General features: G+C 37.8%; 2 protein-coding genes across 3 annotated transcripts; both read right to left on the reverse strand.

Annotated features, from left to right (window-relative positions):
- Positions 1 to 156: 156 nt before the first annotated feature.
- LOC109041525 (protein D3) lies at positions 157 to 8001 on the reverse strand. 2 transcript variants are annotated; one of them, XM_019057897.2, is made up of 6 exons: positions 7551 to 8001; positions 6922 to 7129; positions 5687 to 5813; positions 4947 to 5087; positions 2140 to 2221; positions 157 to 634 (listed from the first exon to the last, which is right to left on the reverse strand). In XM_019057897.2, the coding sequence occupies exons 2-6, from the start codon at positions 7111 to 7113 to the stop codon at positions 427 to 429; spliced, it is 750 nt and encodes a 249-aa protein (XP_018913442.2). In that variant the 5' UTR covers positions 7114 to 7129; positions 7551 to 8001; the 3' UTR covers positions 157 to 426. The 2 variants fall into 2 exon arrangements, with proteins under 2 accessions (XP_018913442.2, XP_018913441.2); XM_019057896.2 differs by having other exon boundaries at positions 430 to 830; positions 7551 to 7996.
- Positions 8002 to 9158: 1157 nt separating this feature from the next.
- Positions 9159 to 17529, reverse strand: LOC109034837 (protein D3). The gene is made up of 6 exons (XM_019048209.2): positions 17372 to 17529; positions 15975 to 16183; positions 14182 to 14308; positions 13227 to 13367; positions 12278 to 12359; positions 9159 to 10188 (listed from the first exon to the last, which is right to left on the reverse strand). Exons 2-6 carry the CDS (start codon positions 16164 to 16166, stop codon positions 10029 to 10031), a joined length of 702 nt encoding a protein of 233 aa, XP_018903754.2. The 5' UTR covers positions 16167 to 16183; positions 17372 to 17529; the 3' UTR covers positions 9159 to 10028.
- Between the last annotated feature and the right edge of the window lie 1459 nt (positions 17530 to 18988).

Consider the following 18988-nt stretch of genomic DNA (forward strand, 5'->3'; position numbering starts at 1 on the left):
TTGACATAAAACATTTTTCTACTTCAGTAAAAAACCGAAAAACGGGGGGAAAATGGCTTAAGTCCAAACGCCACGCAAATAAATTTCGCACGATAGAAGTTTTGAATCAGCTAATAAATTACTGAGCTTAACAGGAGGAACATTTGATAGAAGGAGTTTACAAAATTAACAATCTATATTTGCGGAATACATCTATAAAATAACAGCACAAAACATTTTGCCACTGAAGTTTTCGGTTCCTAAAATCAGCGTGCAGTCGGAGCAGCTGAAATTCAAAAGGACCTGCTAGTAACTTCTTTCAAACTGAGGCCATTATAAATAAAGTGAATTTCATTTATTTTCTTCTGTTTTTATTTTTTCTAAATTTTCCCCTTCTATGTGTAATTTTAAGTGAATGAAGGATTTTAAAAGTACACGGGTAAAATCTCAGTAATTATCGTAATGATTTTCTTTATTTGGAGAGGTGACCGCTCCAATTTGAAAAGCCGCCAAGGACTCTAAGTCTGTGTTGTCATCCAGATAGATTTCTTTCTGATCCACAAGGAAGAAGTTGATCGCTACCGGTGTAAGGTTGTATTTACATTGTAGGTATATTGCAGAAAAATTCCTGAAAACCTCTCGCTCCCAAACTTGTCTGAAAGCAAATAATAGGTCTTGACAAAGCGAGGAATCAATCATCCCAATATTCTATGTCTATTAAATAGTCATCATTGACGTAAGGCCGTTTGTGGCTCACGAGGAAGAAGTTGATACCAGCGTTCCTGAGACCATATTTCTTCGCTATGTTCTTGGCTGAGAAGTTTGATAATTTTTCTCGCTCAAGAATTTGCCTGAAATCAGTTAAAAAAGTGCCCATTCGCATTAATTAAGCATGCGTTGACATTTCACCGACTTTAGTTAATAAAGTATGAAAAGTAACTGATGATGACGAACAATATAAACTGTGAGAAGTTCTATGGTAAACAGATAGTTATGATAAAATTTAACGTTGTGTAATTAGCCAATCCTCTATGTACTTACTTCATTTTGGGAGTAAACGTTGATGCCTTCTTAAAAATATTTGTAACTAAATTTCCATTGATGGTAATTTGAGAATTTGAAATAAGATGCGCAGCACCACAGAGCAAAATTGATTTTAGATATAAAATTAAAGTTCTCAAAATTTTGTGAAAGCCAGGTAAGATCATTTCTTTTGAAAATCATAATAAACCCCCCCCCCCCCTGAAGGAATGTAACTTTATTCTAAAGCTGCAAACTAGACTCAAACAAGTCACTTTTTTACGAAAATGGTGCCCTGCATATTTTTCGTCAAAAATTTTTCAGATTTTTGCACGAGTTCAGAGGAAAAATTAGTGAGGTTTTCAATTAGAAATTCTCCTCGTAAAAATACAATTAGCGCGGGAAAATCTGGCAACATTGAACTGCAGTTACGTTCTTTCGTGAGAGAAACGACGATATGTGACCATTACACTTCATACGAGACTTCTGCAGATAACGTGGCCTTGCAAAACCCCTCAGGAATTTACCATACATATATAAACAATCATAAGTTAGTAATATAGTTAAATGGCTTTAATTAGTTTCTCTCCACCACAAGTATACTTTTACACACTGATCGCAGAAATAACGTCGATGGCTAAATGTAATAGATATCGACTGTGAAATTACTAGACAGTTTTTCTTGGTTCGTGACGTCACAGGCTTCTTTGCATACTTTAATTTCTGTATGGAAAACTATTGAGCGCCAATTCTCGAAACTTCCGTGATTTTCCTTCTCTGTTCAAAGAAATTCTCAGTGAAAACTTCAAGTAATAATACTGATTTGTTCTCCTTCAAAAAAGCAAAATGGGAGTGGATTTTTTTAACCACCGCAAGCAAGATACGTGGTCTGGTTGTCTCACCGTCTATATGTATATCAACATAACTTATATAGGTAAATAATGATGCAATGCGGCGTGAGGTACTTTGCGATATATCGATTGATATGCCATTTTAAACCTATGGAAAAGGATCGATAAACACGGTGTTCGCAACGAGCACCTTAATAATCGATTCTTTACCGCGCAGCTCAAATTAGGGAAATATCGATAATCAAGCATTCACGCCTTGCCACTGAAAGAATAAATGTATTCCACTAACGTGTCATTCAATCGCGGCTCATCAAATTTAATAGGTTCTTCGCCTGGCTGCCTGTATGCGACAAAGGTGTATCTGTGAGGTTCTAGAAAAAAGAGAAAACACTTCTGATGATGAAATTGCAATTACTTCATTAATTAATTCATTGGATTATTCAAATCCAAGTAGGTAACCAAAGCTGACAAATCTGAAATTTTTATCAGTTTAATAGTGACGATGTAAGAGTCAGGCAATAACTTAACACTTGAATATTTCCTATACCCTTTCGAATTCTCTGCTTACCAGACCTCCTACTTCTCCTTAAGGAAAGGGAACCAAAAGCTCGTGTTAACATGGGAAGTAAAACACGCACAAGCACACGTTTTTGCTTGATACATTTTTGTGTTAGTGTTCCCCGAGTCAAATAATCACATTTTTGGGTTAGAAATTTGTGTTATAAATCTACAACCTCGTTGAAAATTACTCGCCAGCGGTCAGGATCGACCCTGGAGCACATCCGTGGTAAACCAATGCGCTAGCCGCTAGCCTCTCCCAAGTCGCGACTTCTAAGTACGTGGAGGGAAACAAGAGTACATAAAGAGATTGATAAGATAAAACTAAAAATTGAATAAGCAGGACTTGATATCATGAAGAATCGGAGCTGATAATGATTACAGAATACAAAAAGTTGATTCCTTGGATCGAAAAATAGCAGTGTGCCTAAAAAACCCCGCTTACACTGAGTGTTAATCTCCTGACGTTTGGGAACTCCATTGATTTAAGGTGATTCGATGGACGCCATATTTGGTGTCAGAACGGCATGCGATACATCGCATCAATTGGTTCAATTTTTCAGCTACTCGTCATTTTTCTCCAATTTTGAGATCGCAATTCTGTTGTCAGGAGTCTAAAGCACTCACTTACCAATTTTAACAAAGAAATTCAACGTAATAAAGGCGTGGTTTTTTCAGAGAGAAAATATCGCATTCGAGTGCAGTTTCGATATCAGTATCGAATGCGATGTTTTCTCTCTGAAAAAACCACGCATTTATTAAGTTGAATTTCTTTGTTAAAATTGGTAAGTGAATGCTTTAGACTCCTGACAGTAGAAGTGTGATCTCAAAATAGGAGAAAAATGACGAGTAGCTGAAAATATGGAACCAATTGATGCGATATATCGCATGCCGTTCTGACACAAAATATGGCGTCCATCGAATCACCTTAACCTACGGTTTTGTGTTTGGTTCAATTTAACACAAAATTGTGTTGAGGAACCAAGTCCTTTAGGTTAATCTGACAGAAAAAAAAACACAAAGTAACACAGAGTACCTAACACTAACACTAAAAACGTAAATTGTTAACTGAGTACCTGAACCACAGTAATTTCTATTCCATAGTACTTTTCTTCTTAATACTTTAAGACTGGTACTACAACCAAAAGAGCAATATCTTTAGGAGAGATGAGACGAAGAGAAAGTAAAGCGGATTTTCATAGAGAAGTACATAATGGGTTAATGGATATTTCCATTTGTATCACGTGTTTTCGCTGTACTCAGCACTGGAACAACTGCGCTTCCACTGCAGTCGTAACACGTGGCTCATAATGTACACAAGGCAAAAACCTTAGTTTTAAGAACCAGATATGTAGGTACGCTACCGTAGTACCGTTTCCGGTTCAAAGAACTATCGAGCCCTTTGGTCGAGAAAATCGACCGCAAAGTAATCCAGGAAACTGAAGATTGATTACTACGTATAGAAAACTTTGATTTTTATGGAACATGTTCCATAGATCGAAGTTTCCCGGTTCGGTCAACTGAGAGCCTGGCTCTTAGAACAAGATAGGGCATATCCAACGATTCGGGTCGTATAACCTTGGTTTTTTGCGCCATGAAGCGAGGAATTTTTCACGAAAATCACAAAACTTTTAAGATGCCCACATTATGTTTCGATTTTTCTCGTAGAGCAATTCAAAATTTGTCATATCATCACTGACATGACTCACCAGGGCCGGATTTTCCTACTTGCCGCCCATGGGTCGCCTGAATTTTGCCGCCCCCTTCTCATTCATTTTGAAACATCAATAAAAACCATCAAGTGAACGTGCCAGCGGGGGAGGGGTGCATAAGACGCATTTACTCGTGTTGAACACATTTATTAGAAAAACCCTGTCAACACTGCTAGCAAAAGTTCACGGAACTTTGCGCGAAACTTAAGTTTCGTAAACCTATCTCTGTGTGGACAAGGCCTTCCATTCATAAGAAATGAACGAACCAATTATGAAAGAACAAACACAAAATTTGGTTTAATGATTTTAACTTCCGCCGCCGCGCCTCTCATACCGCACCGTGTTCGGCGCAATGCGTGAAGTATTCATGCATTCTTGTAGGCGCTATCCGTTTCACGCTGACCACAATAACCGCACTGTGTTTGATGCAATGCGTGAAGTATTCGTGCAGTCTTGTAGGCGCTAATATGTGTTACATGCCGATTGCCGCGCCGAGGGCTTCTCCTTTTCATCTCAAGTCCTCGTTATCATTTCTCTCTAAGTCGCGCCGCGCCGTTCCAGGCCAAATTGTGTATTTGGTTTCTCTCTTAACTCGACTAATTAAAGGTGCTGTCTCTTGTATCACTGAAAGACGACAAAATTAGAAATTACTATACTCTCAGAAAATGAGAGATTTTGTAGCCTTTTTTCGTTTGTAATTTTTTTTCTAAATCCGATTTTTTTATACTTACATTTAAAAAAATTGCAAAATTTGCCGCCCTCTAGATTTTGCTGCCATGGGCCGCGGCCCATAAGGCCACCCCCTTAATCCGGCCCTGTGACTCACCTTTATCCACGACTGTAGCACGGTACCCCACGTAGTCGAAAATGGTTTCCCCTTTCTCTACGTTGTTGCCCGGGATATTTCCGACCATCCAGTGTGGAAATTCGTTCACTGTCCGGGGTTCCTTAATGGGCCAATCTGGATCTAGAAGTACAGAATTGGATATTGATGTTGAGACAAGAATTGAAACATTCCAAGGAATTTTGATTTGTTACACATTGGATTTTTCTACAACTATGTCTATTTCTCTGAAAGTGCGTGGCGTATTTTTCTAATTGAAGACGATTTTGCCAGTGACGAGGGGGGGGGGGGGCGTAATTATGAGTAAAACATTTGAAGAAAATTGATTGAAGTCTCGCCCTCCCCTTATACCTTCCAAGCAAGTTTTTCCCAACCAAAATTCGCAACTTTACCACGTAATGAAAAAAAAACCTGGGTCATATTTTCAAAATCTGAAGACAACGGGCTCATCTAGAGACAATTATCCGTCGATAGCCACAAAAATCATGAAAATCGGCCCGGTAGAACGCTGAAACTAAGCGTTACCAGATGTGCAAATTTAGGAGGTCTCGAGGATTACAGTATAAGAGATGAATATGACAAATTCATCCTGAAAGCATGAAGCAGAAATGATCCCTGCATGAATTGGCACGGATGAAGCATTGTGTCAGACTGTCAGAGATAAAATTGAGACATCTGGATTGGGGTTACGGTGCTTTCGTTGTGGACCGCATTGTCCTTACCCACTAGTAGAAGAGTATGGAGCGTGTTGTTGTCTGCTTTCCAAGTGATGCTGTGAGGTTTGTCACCAAGTGCTTTGACGTGGACCTTATTACCCAGCACGACTGTAACGGTCTGTCTAAATTGAACCTACGAACAGAAATTGATATGAGGCATAGGAGACCAAAAGGGCAGAAAGTGTCTTCTTTTCACTTTCAAGGAATCGCAAAAACTATAATTTTTTTTTGTTTGGGGTGGGGGGGGGGAAGAGATAATTTTTCCGGCTTCAGCTCAAATTACAGTATAAGACTGATGTGATTGGATCTGGAAATTTCAAAATTAAAAGTGGATATTAATCCGCGGATACATAACAGGTGGACGTATTTCTGCCAAACGGAACTATGTGCATTATGACGTGAGCCTTGTTATGCATGTACTCATATGGGTCTCAGGGCTCATGTCTGAATGCGCATAGTGCCGTTTGGCAGAAATACGTCCAGGAAAAAATGGATTCGGCTAATTTGATTCTAATTTTTTTTCTATTACTATTTTGATTTTCATTTAATCATAATATTTTAACGGTTTTAACTTTAGAAAATTTCTTTGAGGACCCAATTATTTGAAAGAAGGCAAATTTTAAAAATCTCGCAGTTAAAACCCTCGCGTGAATTCCATTTTCTCAGTTTTAGTCCGTCGTTATTTGACAATTTTAAAAATATTAGGGGATGAATTCCTTATTATCTCCCCAAAATTTTATTTTTGCCAATTTCTTGTTATTTGCAGCAAATCAGTGTCCTTTGTGAATATCTATCCCCAGAGCTTTACTGTTTCATTCCACCCAAAAGTTGTTGATGTTTTTTTCTTGGTTCTGTAAGATCATACTCTCCACCTCAAGTCTTATTCTAACGTGCTAAGGAAGAACGCCGTATGAACCTGCAGACGTTGACACATTTCCTTCAATAAAAATCTAACTTACTGGGGAACTTGTGAATGTTTTTCTTCAATTTTTAGACAATTTTGTTCGCAATTCTGTCTAAAATGTCTCAAGGAAAAATTTGCATAATCTTTCTGTAAAATACAAGTTTCGTCCGGGGCAACTTGGCAACTCTCGGATGTTTATACGGCGTTCTTCCTTAGCACGAAAGTATTTTACTCGGCTCAATTACAATTTATAAACTTATCATCAATGATTTCCAAGACTTGGGGTCTCGGTTTGTAAAAGATTATCCAAATAGTTCTTAACTCACTCACCACTTACACGAATGAACGATAAATTTGCTTTCTTCGCTACCACGTCGGGCCATATTTTGAAGTAGTTCATCTTGTGGTTCATTTCAACTTGAGTCGGTAGCCGCCAGAATCTGGCACAGTACCCCATTGTGAGCAATGATATGACTGCACAGAACAGACGTAATGACTTTGGAATTGGACCATTCCTTGAATCGCCCATTTTCTGTAATATAAGTCTGCAAACAAATTTTTCTCTTCGTTAGGATCTTGATACATATTCTTCCCTCATGAAGATTTTTAAAGAGTCAAATGGGTATAGAGACAATTAGTAGGGCTTGGAGGACAAGGCAGAAGTTTCAAAATTACATGGAGTCTTATGGTAGAAAGGAAGTTTAAACTCACTTTTTGTTGCTTTAAAGTTGGATTTTAGTTGTGAATTTTACACAAAATATACTTTCAAAATAGTTTTGGTTTAAATCATGAATACCATCATTATTTCAAAAACTGCACAAATTAAATTGCCCAATTATTTGGCAATAGCCGATGTGACTTGGTCCCTTTCTACTTAACGTGGTCCAATTAATTTCTTGTAGTTCCTGATGTAGAGAGAAAAAAAACGACTAAATAATGATGCCTGATCAAGAATGTGAGTCTTACCTGATTTTAAAGTCGAAACGTTAGCGCGAAAGAAGGGATTCCCAAAACACCGTGACAGAGCTTTGAGCTCTGTAAAATAACTTTTCACTGGCAAAGTATTAATTTAAGCGAGTTGTTATTAAGTTTGAAATCTTCGAAAACGATACATTTATTTTTCAGACTCTTTAAAATTTGTTTTGATCGAGCTCCATTTGTATAGGTACGTGAAGGCATCAAAAGTCATCGCAGACCGGAGTCCGTGCGTTTCATTTATAGGCGTTAGTTTAACTACCATCAGCACACTATTTGCCACTCTAGAAGATTCGCATTGATTCAATTTGTAAATGTTGCTACAATGTTAAATCAATGGAGTTTCCATCAAACATCAGGAGATTTACACTCAGTGTAAGCGGGGTTATTAGGCACACTGCTATTTTTCGATCCAAGGAATCAACTTTTTGTATTCTGTAATCATTATCAGCTCCAAATCTTCATGATATCAAGTCCTGCTTATTCAATGCTTAGTTTTATCTTATCAATGCTACGTCATCAATAGGGGGTGAACGAACAGATTATGTGGTTAATGAATTCATCGTTTCAATGTAATATTTCAGAGCTTTGAAATTTAGAACGGGTTGATTGAAACGCTTTTTAAAATCTCCGGTGCTTGAGTCTTTTTTTGAATGGCAGATTTAAACCGGTGGTTATTTCGACCTTTCAATACTATACTGATTGTCAGATGGAAATAACGCCTTGATGCAACTATTCGTGTTCCACAGATGTGCGTGTTGCATCTTCGAAATTGAAGGCACCTTCGCTTTTCTCACCTTTTCAAAAATGCATGGGAGTTGCCATGAGGTGTAGCACCCTAATAGCAGAGCGTCCATGTAGAGAAACTAGGTATTGCATCTCAATCTGTTTACTACAAAAAAGTGTCACTCTCTGATTAGTCAAATAATTTTAGGCTTTAATGGATGTTCTGATTTCCAACTTCTGAAATAATTTTTGAACAACATTTGGTGGACATTTTCATCGAGAACTACCCTTTTTCTGTTAGTTTCTCTCACCTCTCCCTCTATGAAACGAATCTCTAACAATCAGTTTTGTTTACTCGGATATCAAATTTTCTGTAAAAAAAACTCTTTAATTTTTAGTAACAGCTCCTGTAGGAAATTGGAAAAAATTGACCGTACACTTAATTTTCAAACCTTTAAATTTTTATGAAACGTACTGATATTTCTATGATATTTGTAAATTTCTTTCGAAGTGTCATGAATAATTCGTCAAAAGTCGGTCGGTGCCTCAGTGGGCAACATTCGTTGGTTAGCGTAAGAACTGCAGCTAAAATTAATTGTCATTCGCGTAATTTTCAGACTTTAGACCGGCCAGTCTGCAGACGAGTCAAAATATTTGCTGAACCTGCGGACGGGGTAATTTTGCGCTTAAATAGTTAATCGGGGTGGCGGGGGGGGGGGGGTTTGCTTAAAATACAAAGCAAGGACCCCACCGCCTCGAGATAGTGCAACCTTACGTTTACACGTAAATTTAATGAAAATGACAAGAAGAAAAATTTGAAGTTCCAAACCTCAATCCTCAGTAGGTTGTTGAAGATATCCAGCAAAAATATAGTTGTTACTCCAATAATAAAAACCACTTTATTTTTTTCTGTTTAATTTTTAAGCTTTTAGAAAAGTTCACATTCACGGTTCACAGTCAGCAAGTCTATGAAAAGATTCGGAGTTCGATAACAACTTACACTTAATAAAACGAAAAACGGAAAGTACATTTAACAAAACGAACGTGGATATAACAAAAATTGTGAAAGGTCACTAACTATTCCACTAGGCTTTAACACCACTCGACAACAGGAACACTTTGGCGTAACATAAACAATAAATCGGTCCTTTTTAATGTGCTCCGAGAGATTTTTAAACGACTTTGACTTTAGTTTTTACTGTTATTTGTTTTAAGTTTTTTCCTTCAGTTGGTTAAATTGTAGTTAAATTGTAGTTGGCGGTAATTTGACAATATTTGTGGCTCAAAATTTGCCTGAGCTAAAAAAAAAGTCATGAAAAGGCATAGAATCCACTCACTATCAAATTACAACAATTAATCAAGCTACTACTATCTTATTTATTTTACCTCTATATTATACCACTAAGTACTCAAATTATACTAATCTACAGATTTATATGTATACATCCGCAATTAATCTAAAGGACGTAGAGTAGAGATTACATTTCATGGACCCTTGTGGTAAGACCTAGTCATAGTCACATCATACGTTTGGTTAAATTGAATCATGTAAACTAAGTTAAACAATATCAATGGATACTAGAGATCATATTCGGTAGTTATGACAATTCTATATAAAGTTATGTGTTTATAAATAATAAAAAAAGAAGAAAAGGCAAAGAATTAGTCTTACGCTGACAGTTCTGCTTCTCCTTTTTATTAATTTAATTAATGCTGTTATCCGCACGACGTTTGATTAAAGGATTAGTCGTCCCAGTATTCTATGTCAATCAAATAGTCGTCGTTTACATACTTCTTTTTATGGCTTACGAGGAAGAAATTAATAGCGACGTTCTTCAGGTTATACTTCTTCGCTATGTTCTTACCCGAAAAGTTGGCAAAGCGCTCTCGTTCATAAATCTGCCTGAAATAGAGTAAAAATTACACATCAGAAGTCAGTGATCCATGAATAATACGCTGTTAGGAAAAAGAAAGGAAGGGGGAACAAACTCGTGAGAAGTTTAAGGAAAGAAACTTATTTGTGCTGCATACAAGTTAAACAAGAAAAACTTTAAAACAACTCAGTTGCACCGTTGAATATTCACATCCGGGACGAGCATCTGGGCTTGCGATTTCATCAATTACCAATCGCGGCTGATTATGGACATTAGAAAAGGAAGAAAATGGGCCCCAAAGTTCGATATTTAACTGTGCAATCCAGTAGTTTTAAAATATTCATGTTTTTATTAGGATGTTACCAGGGCCGGATTCACCTACTTGCCGCCCGCGGGCCGCCTGTATTTTTCCGCCCCTTCTCATTCGTTTTGAAACATCAATAGACCGTATTCGACAGTGGTGCGATGTATCGTTTGGTTCAAAACAATAAAACATAACCTCAAACAAAAATTTTAGGATTTAATTTGGAAAAGCTGAAAATGAGAAAATTCCTAACAATTTCACTTTTCATTGCCATTTGGTACTCGGGAGAATAAAAATTCGATCACATGAGACCCGTTACCTCAGATTTCTAAATTGACTTCTGAGGCTGTGGTTACATATTAAACCAATGGATATCAATAAAATCTGACCTGTGTGACCTGTCGAATACGATCTAGAAAAACAATCAAGTGAACGTGCCGGTGGGAGAGGGGTGTATGAGATGCGTTTACTCGTGTTGGGCACATTTTTTGTGAAAGCCCTGTCAACACTAACAAAAGTTCTGTTCCGTAAACCCATCCCTGTTTGGACAAGGCTTTCCATGTATAAAAAACGAACGAAAAAAATTATGTAAGAACAAACATAAATGTGGTTAATAATTTCAACTTCCACCGCCGCGCCGACCACACTGTGTTGGCGAAATGCGTGAAGTATTCATGCAGTCTTGTAGGCGCTATGGGTTTCACGCCGACCGCTGCGGCGCTGCTGCGACCACACTGTTTGGCGTTAGGCGTGAAGTATTCATGCAGTCTTACAGGCGCTATGCGTCTCAAGCCGACTGCTGCAGACCGCAGTGTGTTTGACGCAATGCGTGAAGTATTCATGCAGTCTTGTAGGCGCTATGCGTTTCATGCCGACCGCCTCACTGCTCCGTTCCAGATCAAATCGCGTGTTTGGTTTCTCTCGTAACTCGACTAACTAAAGGTGTTGTCTCTTGTATCACCGAAAGACGACAAAATTAGAAATTACTATATACTTTCACTCTCAGAAAATGAGAGATTTTGTCGCCTTTTCTCGTTTGTAATTTATATTCTGAATCCGATTTTTTCCTCTCCTTTTTTGATACCTACATTCAAAAAGGTTACAAAATTTGCCGCCCCCTACATTTTGCCGCCATGGGCCGCGGCCCATATGGCCACCCCCTTAATCCAGCCCTGGATGTTACTGAAAAAGCAATGCTCATTCAGTCATACATAACTGCAGTTGAGCATTACGTAAATGACTTTACTGCATATAGGTACATTTTCCCCCTGATTCCTAAATTTAAGAGACGAGTACGTCTCCTAGTTCATAAATTTTTGTCTTAATTGGACGCAAATATCCAGAAGTGCACTACCACGCTGTCGTGCCAAGGAAAAACACCGTATGAACATTCGATAGTTGCCACATTTCCTTCGATGAAATGTTTATTTTTGAGGAAAGCTATGGGTATTTTCCCTTGAAATTTTCAGGAACTTTAGGTGAAATTGCGACCAAAATTATCTGAAAAAATGGAAGAAAATTATGTCCAAATTTTTACCGAGAAATATGTCCAAATTTTCTTGAAAATTCGTGATTTACAAAAGGAAATTTGACAGCGCTCGGAGGCTGATACGGCGTTTTTCCTTAGCAAGGCAGCACGATGGATGAAGTTTTTCAGAAACGACCTGCGTCCTAATTTCATTTTCTTATAAGTATAGATGGGTGACTTTATTGATGCTTCTTAATTTACTAGTTTCCTTCCTGCTGAACTCGATCAAGTTGCTCTGTGTCTTACCGAACAAGCAAGGGGATATTATGTTTACTTCTATACTTACGTGTTGTTCAATCGTGGCTCATCAAATTTAATAGATTCACGGCTAGGCTGCGCATATACTAAAAAGGTGTACCTATGAGGATCTGGAGAGAAAAAGAAAACGTTTTTTAATTCTCATGATTCTCTCATCACTCAAATTCAAGATTCAGAAAGTTCAGAATAAAAATTGAGGTTGTCATAAACGAGACAGGTTTGTTAATTTATTTTTTAAAAAAGAAGAAAAAATGACAAATTACTCGGATGCTCAGGACACAAGTGAGCTTCTGGTCCAATGGTAATGAAAAATAGCTATGTATGTAACTTAACTATTTTCTTTTTCAAATTCATTCGATCATGAACAGATTTTTCAAGTCGAGTAAATGTTAATTTAAGTTAACCGTAAATTGTGATTACGACGATTCATCCCTTTATCGTAACTGATTTTGAAAGTTACGCTGGTTACAAAATCGTTTTATCTTAACTAAAGCCCACTAATGGATGGTTAATATACAAACATTTTGTAACTTTACCAATTAGCTTCTCTGCACAAGGCTTCTCTGCACTTTTAGACAACTTTTTTTCTCTCAGTCGGAAATTTTTTAAACACCTTGGATCGAGTAAATTAATGATCCAAACGGTAAAAGTTATATCGATGATGAAACTGCAGATGTGCGTACCTCGGTTCGCGACATTAAAGACTTCCTGTCGTACTTCATTTCTTGCGTTTAAAACTATCAAACGTCCTTTCTTGAAAACGTCGGTCACTTTCCTGCTCAATGTGAAGAAAATTCTGTGAAAATTTTAAGCCGTAATGTTGGTTTGGAATCCTTTTAAAAGAACAAAATGGGAGTAGAGATTTTGAAACACTGCAACCGAAGTACGCAAGTTTTGAAGTTTCAACGTCGACATTTGGGTTACATACTGCTCGATATTAGAAGGTTTCTGCGGAAAAAGAACTAAACACTACTTACTTTCATCAATAATGGTAGCACGGTACCCAACGTAATCGATAATGGTTTCCCCTTTCTCAACGTTGCTCCCTGGAATATTTCCAACCATCCAGTGTGGGAACTCGTTTATTGTGCGAGGTTTCTTGATGGGCCAATCTGGATCTGAAAAAGGAGCAAAAGTTTAAAAATGTCAGCTCATGTAAAGAAAAAGGTTTCTTTGTCGGCCAGTCTGGATCTGAACAAGGGGCAGAGGGTTAAACAATGTTAGCTCATGTATAAAGAGAAAGGTTTCTTAGTCGGCCAGTCTGGATCTGAGAGGGGAGCAGTGCGTTGAAAAATGTCAATGTACGTAAAAATAAGGTTTCTGAATTATCGTAGATACTCAAGCAACTGCAGTGATTGCGATAAGCTGCGATTTGATCGGAGACTGTATCGCGATTTTACAGACGTCGATTCGGAATATTATCGGATAAAAAATTGCGATTTAATCGCGTGAATTTGCAATAAAATCGCTATTTTTTTACGGCAATTTATCGTAATATTATGGAACACAAAATTGTGATAAATTGAGGGGCTCGGAGGATAAAGTGCATAAGTGCAGTTTTTGCTATTTCCAGGAATACGTGTTTCAAGTTTCAAAATTACATGGATCCATATGGCGGAAAAAAAGTTCAAACTGACTTTTTAATGCTATAAAATTGAAAATTTGGGAGCGATTTGGTCACAGAACATGCATCGAGACTAGCTTTACTTGAAAACATCAATATCTCAATTTTTTTCAAAAACTGTACTTATGCGTCTTGTCCTCCAAGCCACTTAATTGAGGTAAAATTTCGATTTTATCGAACGCGATTTGAAAGAGATAGAATCGAGAGAAGACTGCGGATAATCGCTCAGATGTTGATGATTTATCATTTTTATTACTTGTTTTATCTTTTAAAAGTATGGAAAAAGAATGAAAACACGTCGCTCTCACCCACAAGTAGAAGTGTATGCAGTGTGCTATTGTCTGCTTCCCACGTAATATTATGAGGTTTGCAACCCAGTGCTTTGACGTGGACCTTGTTGCCCAGCATCACCGTGACGGTCTGTCTAAATTGGACCTGTGGCAAACAAAATACATAAATGTGTATTTATTTAAATAATTTAGCTTTAACAAATTTATAAAATTTAATACGTAAATTTTGACCGTGATAAAATATGTGGCTTGTTTTAACTCCAGAATTTGTTGACAGAATTTTGTTGAAGAAGAAAGAAAAATATTCGATATACTACATTATCGAATGATTTGTTCATCGAGAGTCAAATTATTCGGTAATCGGGTATCAAATCGTTCAATTTTTTCAGAGGTCGATACAATGAACCGCTGCATAATGTACTCGGTTATGCAGACCATTATAAAATGCCCTATGTAAGCTGACCTATTTTTCTCAGTGCATTGTTTAACAGTCAGAATAAACTGTATCGGATTCTTTATATTTACTTTAAACGTACCTCTCAACATGTGTTACCTCTCCCGGTTTCCTATTCTTTTCTTTCTTCCTTTTTTTCGGCATATTCATTCCGAAACCGAAAAAATTCCGATAATAGTGAAAAATCGTCACGTTCATGATATAGATGGTTACGATTAACCGTTATAGTCATTGACTCTGCGTTTTATGTAACAGTTACTGACTTGCATCAGGGTTTCTCGACCTTCGTATTGGCGCAACATCCATTGTCCTTGCAATTGAAGCGGCAAGGATTCCCGTCAAATCATCGGTGTCTTCTTGCTTTGGCCGCAAAAATTGATACGACGAGTCTGTCACTTTTTACTAAGATACTGTTCACTTGGGCTCGTCAAATTTTGCGCCGTTCTCTTGAGTACAATACATTTAAAAGGACCCGTATACTAACAATCCAAGCAATGTGATTTGGTGAGGCAAAAGTTGAGATCGGAAGTCAACGCTAATTTCCACTCAAAATGATGGTTGATGAGCATTTAGTTGAACATAAAACTCGCTGAATGGTGACTGATTGATGCTTGAGTGGGCGTTTTGCTGGACGAGTTTTATCCAAATGAGGTTTGATTCGTTAAAGCGATCACTCGAATTTTTATCACCAGTCATCATGAGGAGAACCTGAACGTTAACTTTCAGAAGTAAACTTTACACCGTTGGAAATGTATAGCAAAGTGCAGGTCTTTTAAACATATCGACGGCGAAACTACAAAAATGCGTTGCATTGTTTCAGTGCATTCAGTGCATTGTTCAGCATCGGTTAGCAGTGTTTCAAAATCTCCTCTCATACTTTAGCTTTAAAAGAAGGCCCAACCAACATTATGGCTTGAAACTTTCCCGGAATATTCATCACACAGAGAATAAAATAAAAGTCCTCAAGATATGACGTTTGGTAGTTTTCACGCAGAAAATAGAGTATGACATTATGTCTGCGTCGCCGCAGATCCAAATACGCATTTTTACACTGCCGTGCTAAAGAAAAACGCTTTATGAGCCCTCGGACGTTGCCAAATTTCCTTTAACAAATCACGAATTTTCGGGAGATTTTATTAATATTTTCCTTCCGATTTTTTTAAAAAAATGTTCTTAATTTCATCTGAAGTCTCCGGAAAATTATTGAAAACTTTCCTCAAAAATTAAAGTTTTCCGCGAGAAAATGTGGATACCTATTCTCGCATGTTCATGCGGCGTTCTTCCTCAGCTCCGTCGATATGTGCTGCTACTGTTTGTGATAATGTCATCGCATGTAATTCATCTACTTACCACTTACATGTATGAATGTTAAGTTGGATTTCTTATCTATCACATCCGGGCATATTTCGAAGTGCTCAACTTTGCTGTTCATTTCGGCTCGGTTAGGTGGTCGCCATAATCTTCCGTAGTGCCCCATGGCCAGTAGGGACGAGACAGTTCCGAAAAAGAGCAGCAATCTTAAAAGTTGATCCGTCTGAGGAACTTCCATTTTGCAAATTAATGATCCTGAGAACATAAATGCCTTTGTGTTAAGATCGTGTAGGGGTCGGTAACAGTTGGACTACATTTTGCAATTAGGAACTAAAAATTGTGCCTCAGTTTAAAACCATCGTATGTACCATTAGTTTATCTATCCAGATAACGACGGTGTAAGTCGGCAATCACACAACTCGTTTTCGGTGTCTGAAAATCTCCGCCTCTATGTTATTTTTTTAAAGGAGACCAAATTGACATCGTTCCTGGAAGTTTTTGCCGAATTTCCCGCGCACGGAGAAGAAAAATCACGGCAGTTTTAAAGAATTGCCGTTGAGTAGTTTTCCGTTAAAAAAATAAAGTATGATAGGAAGTCTGTGATTGCCGACTTACACCGTCGATAAGTGCTTTTACAGATGGGTCGGAAGTTATAGCTCCGAATCGCAAAATGAAGTCCAGTTGTTGGGTCATTTTATGTGAACCCGTCCCAGACCATAGTTTGAAATCGTGTGGATCATTGAATTCGAAGAACTTCTAACTCAAAGAACTTTTAAAATGTTTGTCATATATTATATTTTGACAGAAACTTGAGAATAAATATGACAATGTAAACTCTTTTGAAAAAGTCCGAGAGAAAATTTGCATCGTCACAGAGTTTAGGATACGTGTTCTCAGACTTCGCCATTGATATAATAGTATTGGATGCGATTAACGCGTATGAATTGGAATTTTACAAAATACTAGATTCCGGTCATGCGGTATCTACTACTTTTATATTTATTATTTATTATTTGAAAATATGAGATTAATTTCACTCTCGAAGGACCATCAATCACCATAACATCAGTTGACGTCAACGTTTTACATTGTATGCTTCACGTAACTATTTGCGCATTATTGGGAAATTTTTTCCTCCATTTTCCTTCATATCGACGGTGAAACTACCAAACCACGTATCTCGTTTGCGGTGTTTAAAAATCTACGCTCACATTTTATTTTTTTGAAGTAGACCAAATCAATATCATTCCTTGAAATTTTCACAGAATTTTCTCCGCACGAGGAGGAAAAATCGCAGAAATTTTCAAGACTAAACGTTAAGTAGTTTTTCATTTAAAAAATAAAGTATCACAGGAAGTCTGCGACGTCGCAAACCGAGATACGTGGTTTGGTAGTTTCACCGTCGATATATAGAATGTAAGTACATTTGAAATTTAAAGTTACCTGATTTTATAAGTTGAGGACCTAACTCTAAGAAAAAGGGCACCGAAGACACTGATTGTGAGAGACTTTTTGCGAGTTGTTTGACTGTAAGTGATTATCAACTTTAAAATCATCAGGAATGGCTAAGTCATTTCACTTGATAGTATGTGGTGTGATTTTTCAGACTCATTGAAATACACTTTTGATTAAACGTGCGCATCACCCGATGTGGACAGACGAGCGCCCTCATTTCGAGACCAATCAATGAGCTCCAAATGTTTATGATTTAATTTTCATTTGGAGCAAAGGCGCGTCATGCTTTGCGATAGAATTTGTCAAAATCATAAAATTGCGTATTTCGCACTCTGTATCTATTGTAGCGGCATAAGCGGATCCCTCTAACGCCCCCTCCCTCGATTCGCCCGAAAAAAGGAGGAAAAGAAAAGAGGAAGGGGTGGAGGAAAGAAGAAGGAAGGGAGCTTATAATTGGACTGCATTTTGCACTTTGGAACTATAAAGTCTGGCCCGGTTTAAAAACAACGTATGTGCCATTAGTTTCCCTATGCACATTAGTGTTTTTTTTCAGATGAGCCAGAATGTATAGCTCCAAATTGCAAAATGCAATCCAATTGGTAATTGATCATGACGAAATTGACTTAAACTACATGTTAGATGCTTTAAAATTTCGACAATTTTCTGGGAGAGCCCCCCGGAACCTTTTTAGCCCCCTCTCGTTTGAAGTATTTGGAACCGCCTTTATGTAGTGGCAAATAAATCATTATAACCCCCTGCAAAATTTCCAGTGCTATACTGTTGGCTTTTGTTGGAAATACGTAAAATAAGTATGTCCTTTGTATGATGCTATGCTCAAGGTTTCCTCAAACTTATCGTGATCAGTGCAAATCATATGAGGCTTCCTGTGGAATGATCTGTCCAGGGAAAGACCATATGAATACGGTCTAGGGTCTATGGTCTCGAAGTCTTTACCATCTTTCAACTCTTCGTGAGAGATATATTTTGGTTCTCGCGCGTGGATGCGTTCACGTCACGTATGTCGTGACCCCATCTCGCGAACGTGAACTTGAGAACGCACTCGCTATGCGGCCTTCAAAAACTGGTACAACAATGTAGAGCTCCTCAAAAATGCAGGCGCCTTCTTTATGTACTTTCTACGAGGATGCGCCGCACATTGATTGAGTCAAAAGGAGAGGTCAGACAAAATTGGGAAACTTCAAACGCTTATAATTCCGTTTAGACAAAATTTTGAAGTTCTAAAAGTGGTTTTATTGGTTTCCTCGTAAAATTTTCTTGTAGAAGCACCCCTTGAAATTTAAAATGTGACGCAATAAACATCAAAATTTGCAGTCTTCGTCAAAAATTTCATGTCAGACCTCTCTATAATTGACTCGATCCACTGTGCGCCGCGAATCGAGAGGAGGGTTGAAAACAACATATTAGGAATACTCTAGGCACTCTTCATTCTAAACTTGGGCGGGTGAATGCGGAACCGATTTAAGAGGATCCGGATGTTGATCGATGTAACACGTCCGATATTCATGTGTTCTAACGGATTCAAACCATTTACAGATGATTCGGTGAGGCGCAGGATCATGGAACCATCTCCATTTTTTGGCAGAA

Source organism: Bemisia tabaci, chromosome 9 (assembly GCF_918797505.1).
Source record: "Bemisia tabaci chromosome 9, PGI_BMITA_v3".
NCBI classification, from domain to species: domain Eukaryota; kingdom Metazoa; phylum Arthropoda; class Insecta; order Hemiptera; family Aleyrodidae; genus Bemisia; species Bemisia tabaci.

Coding starts and splice junctions, on each gene's coding strand:
- LOC109041525 (XM_019057897.2), bottom strand. CDS start 7,113: ATGGGCGATTCAAGGAATGGTCCAATTCCAAAGTCATTACGTCTGTTC. Junction 2,222..4,946: donor TGCTACAGTCGTGGATAAAG/GTGAGTCACAGG, acceptor TCTTTTTTCTAG/AACCTCACAGATACACCTTT. Junction 635..2,139: donor GAGCCGCGATTGAATGACAC/GTTAGTGGAATA, acceptor ATTTGCTTTCAG/ACAAGTTTGGGAGCGAGAGG.
- LOC109034837 (XM_019048209.2), bottom strand. CDS start 16,166: ATGGAAGTTCCTCAGACGGATCAACTTTTAAGATTGCTGCTCTTTTTC. Junction 14,309..15,974: donor CCAACTTAACATTCATACAT/GTAAGTGGTAAG, acceptor TGTTTGCCACAG/GTCCAATTTAGACAGACCGT. Junction 13,368..14,181: donor GCATACACTTCTACTTGTGG/GTGAGAGCGACG, acceptor CTCCTTTTTCAG/ATCCAGATTGGCCCATCAAG.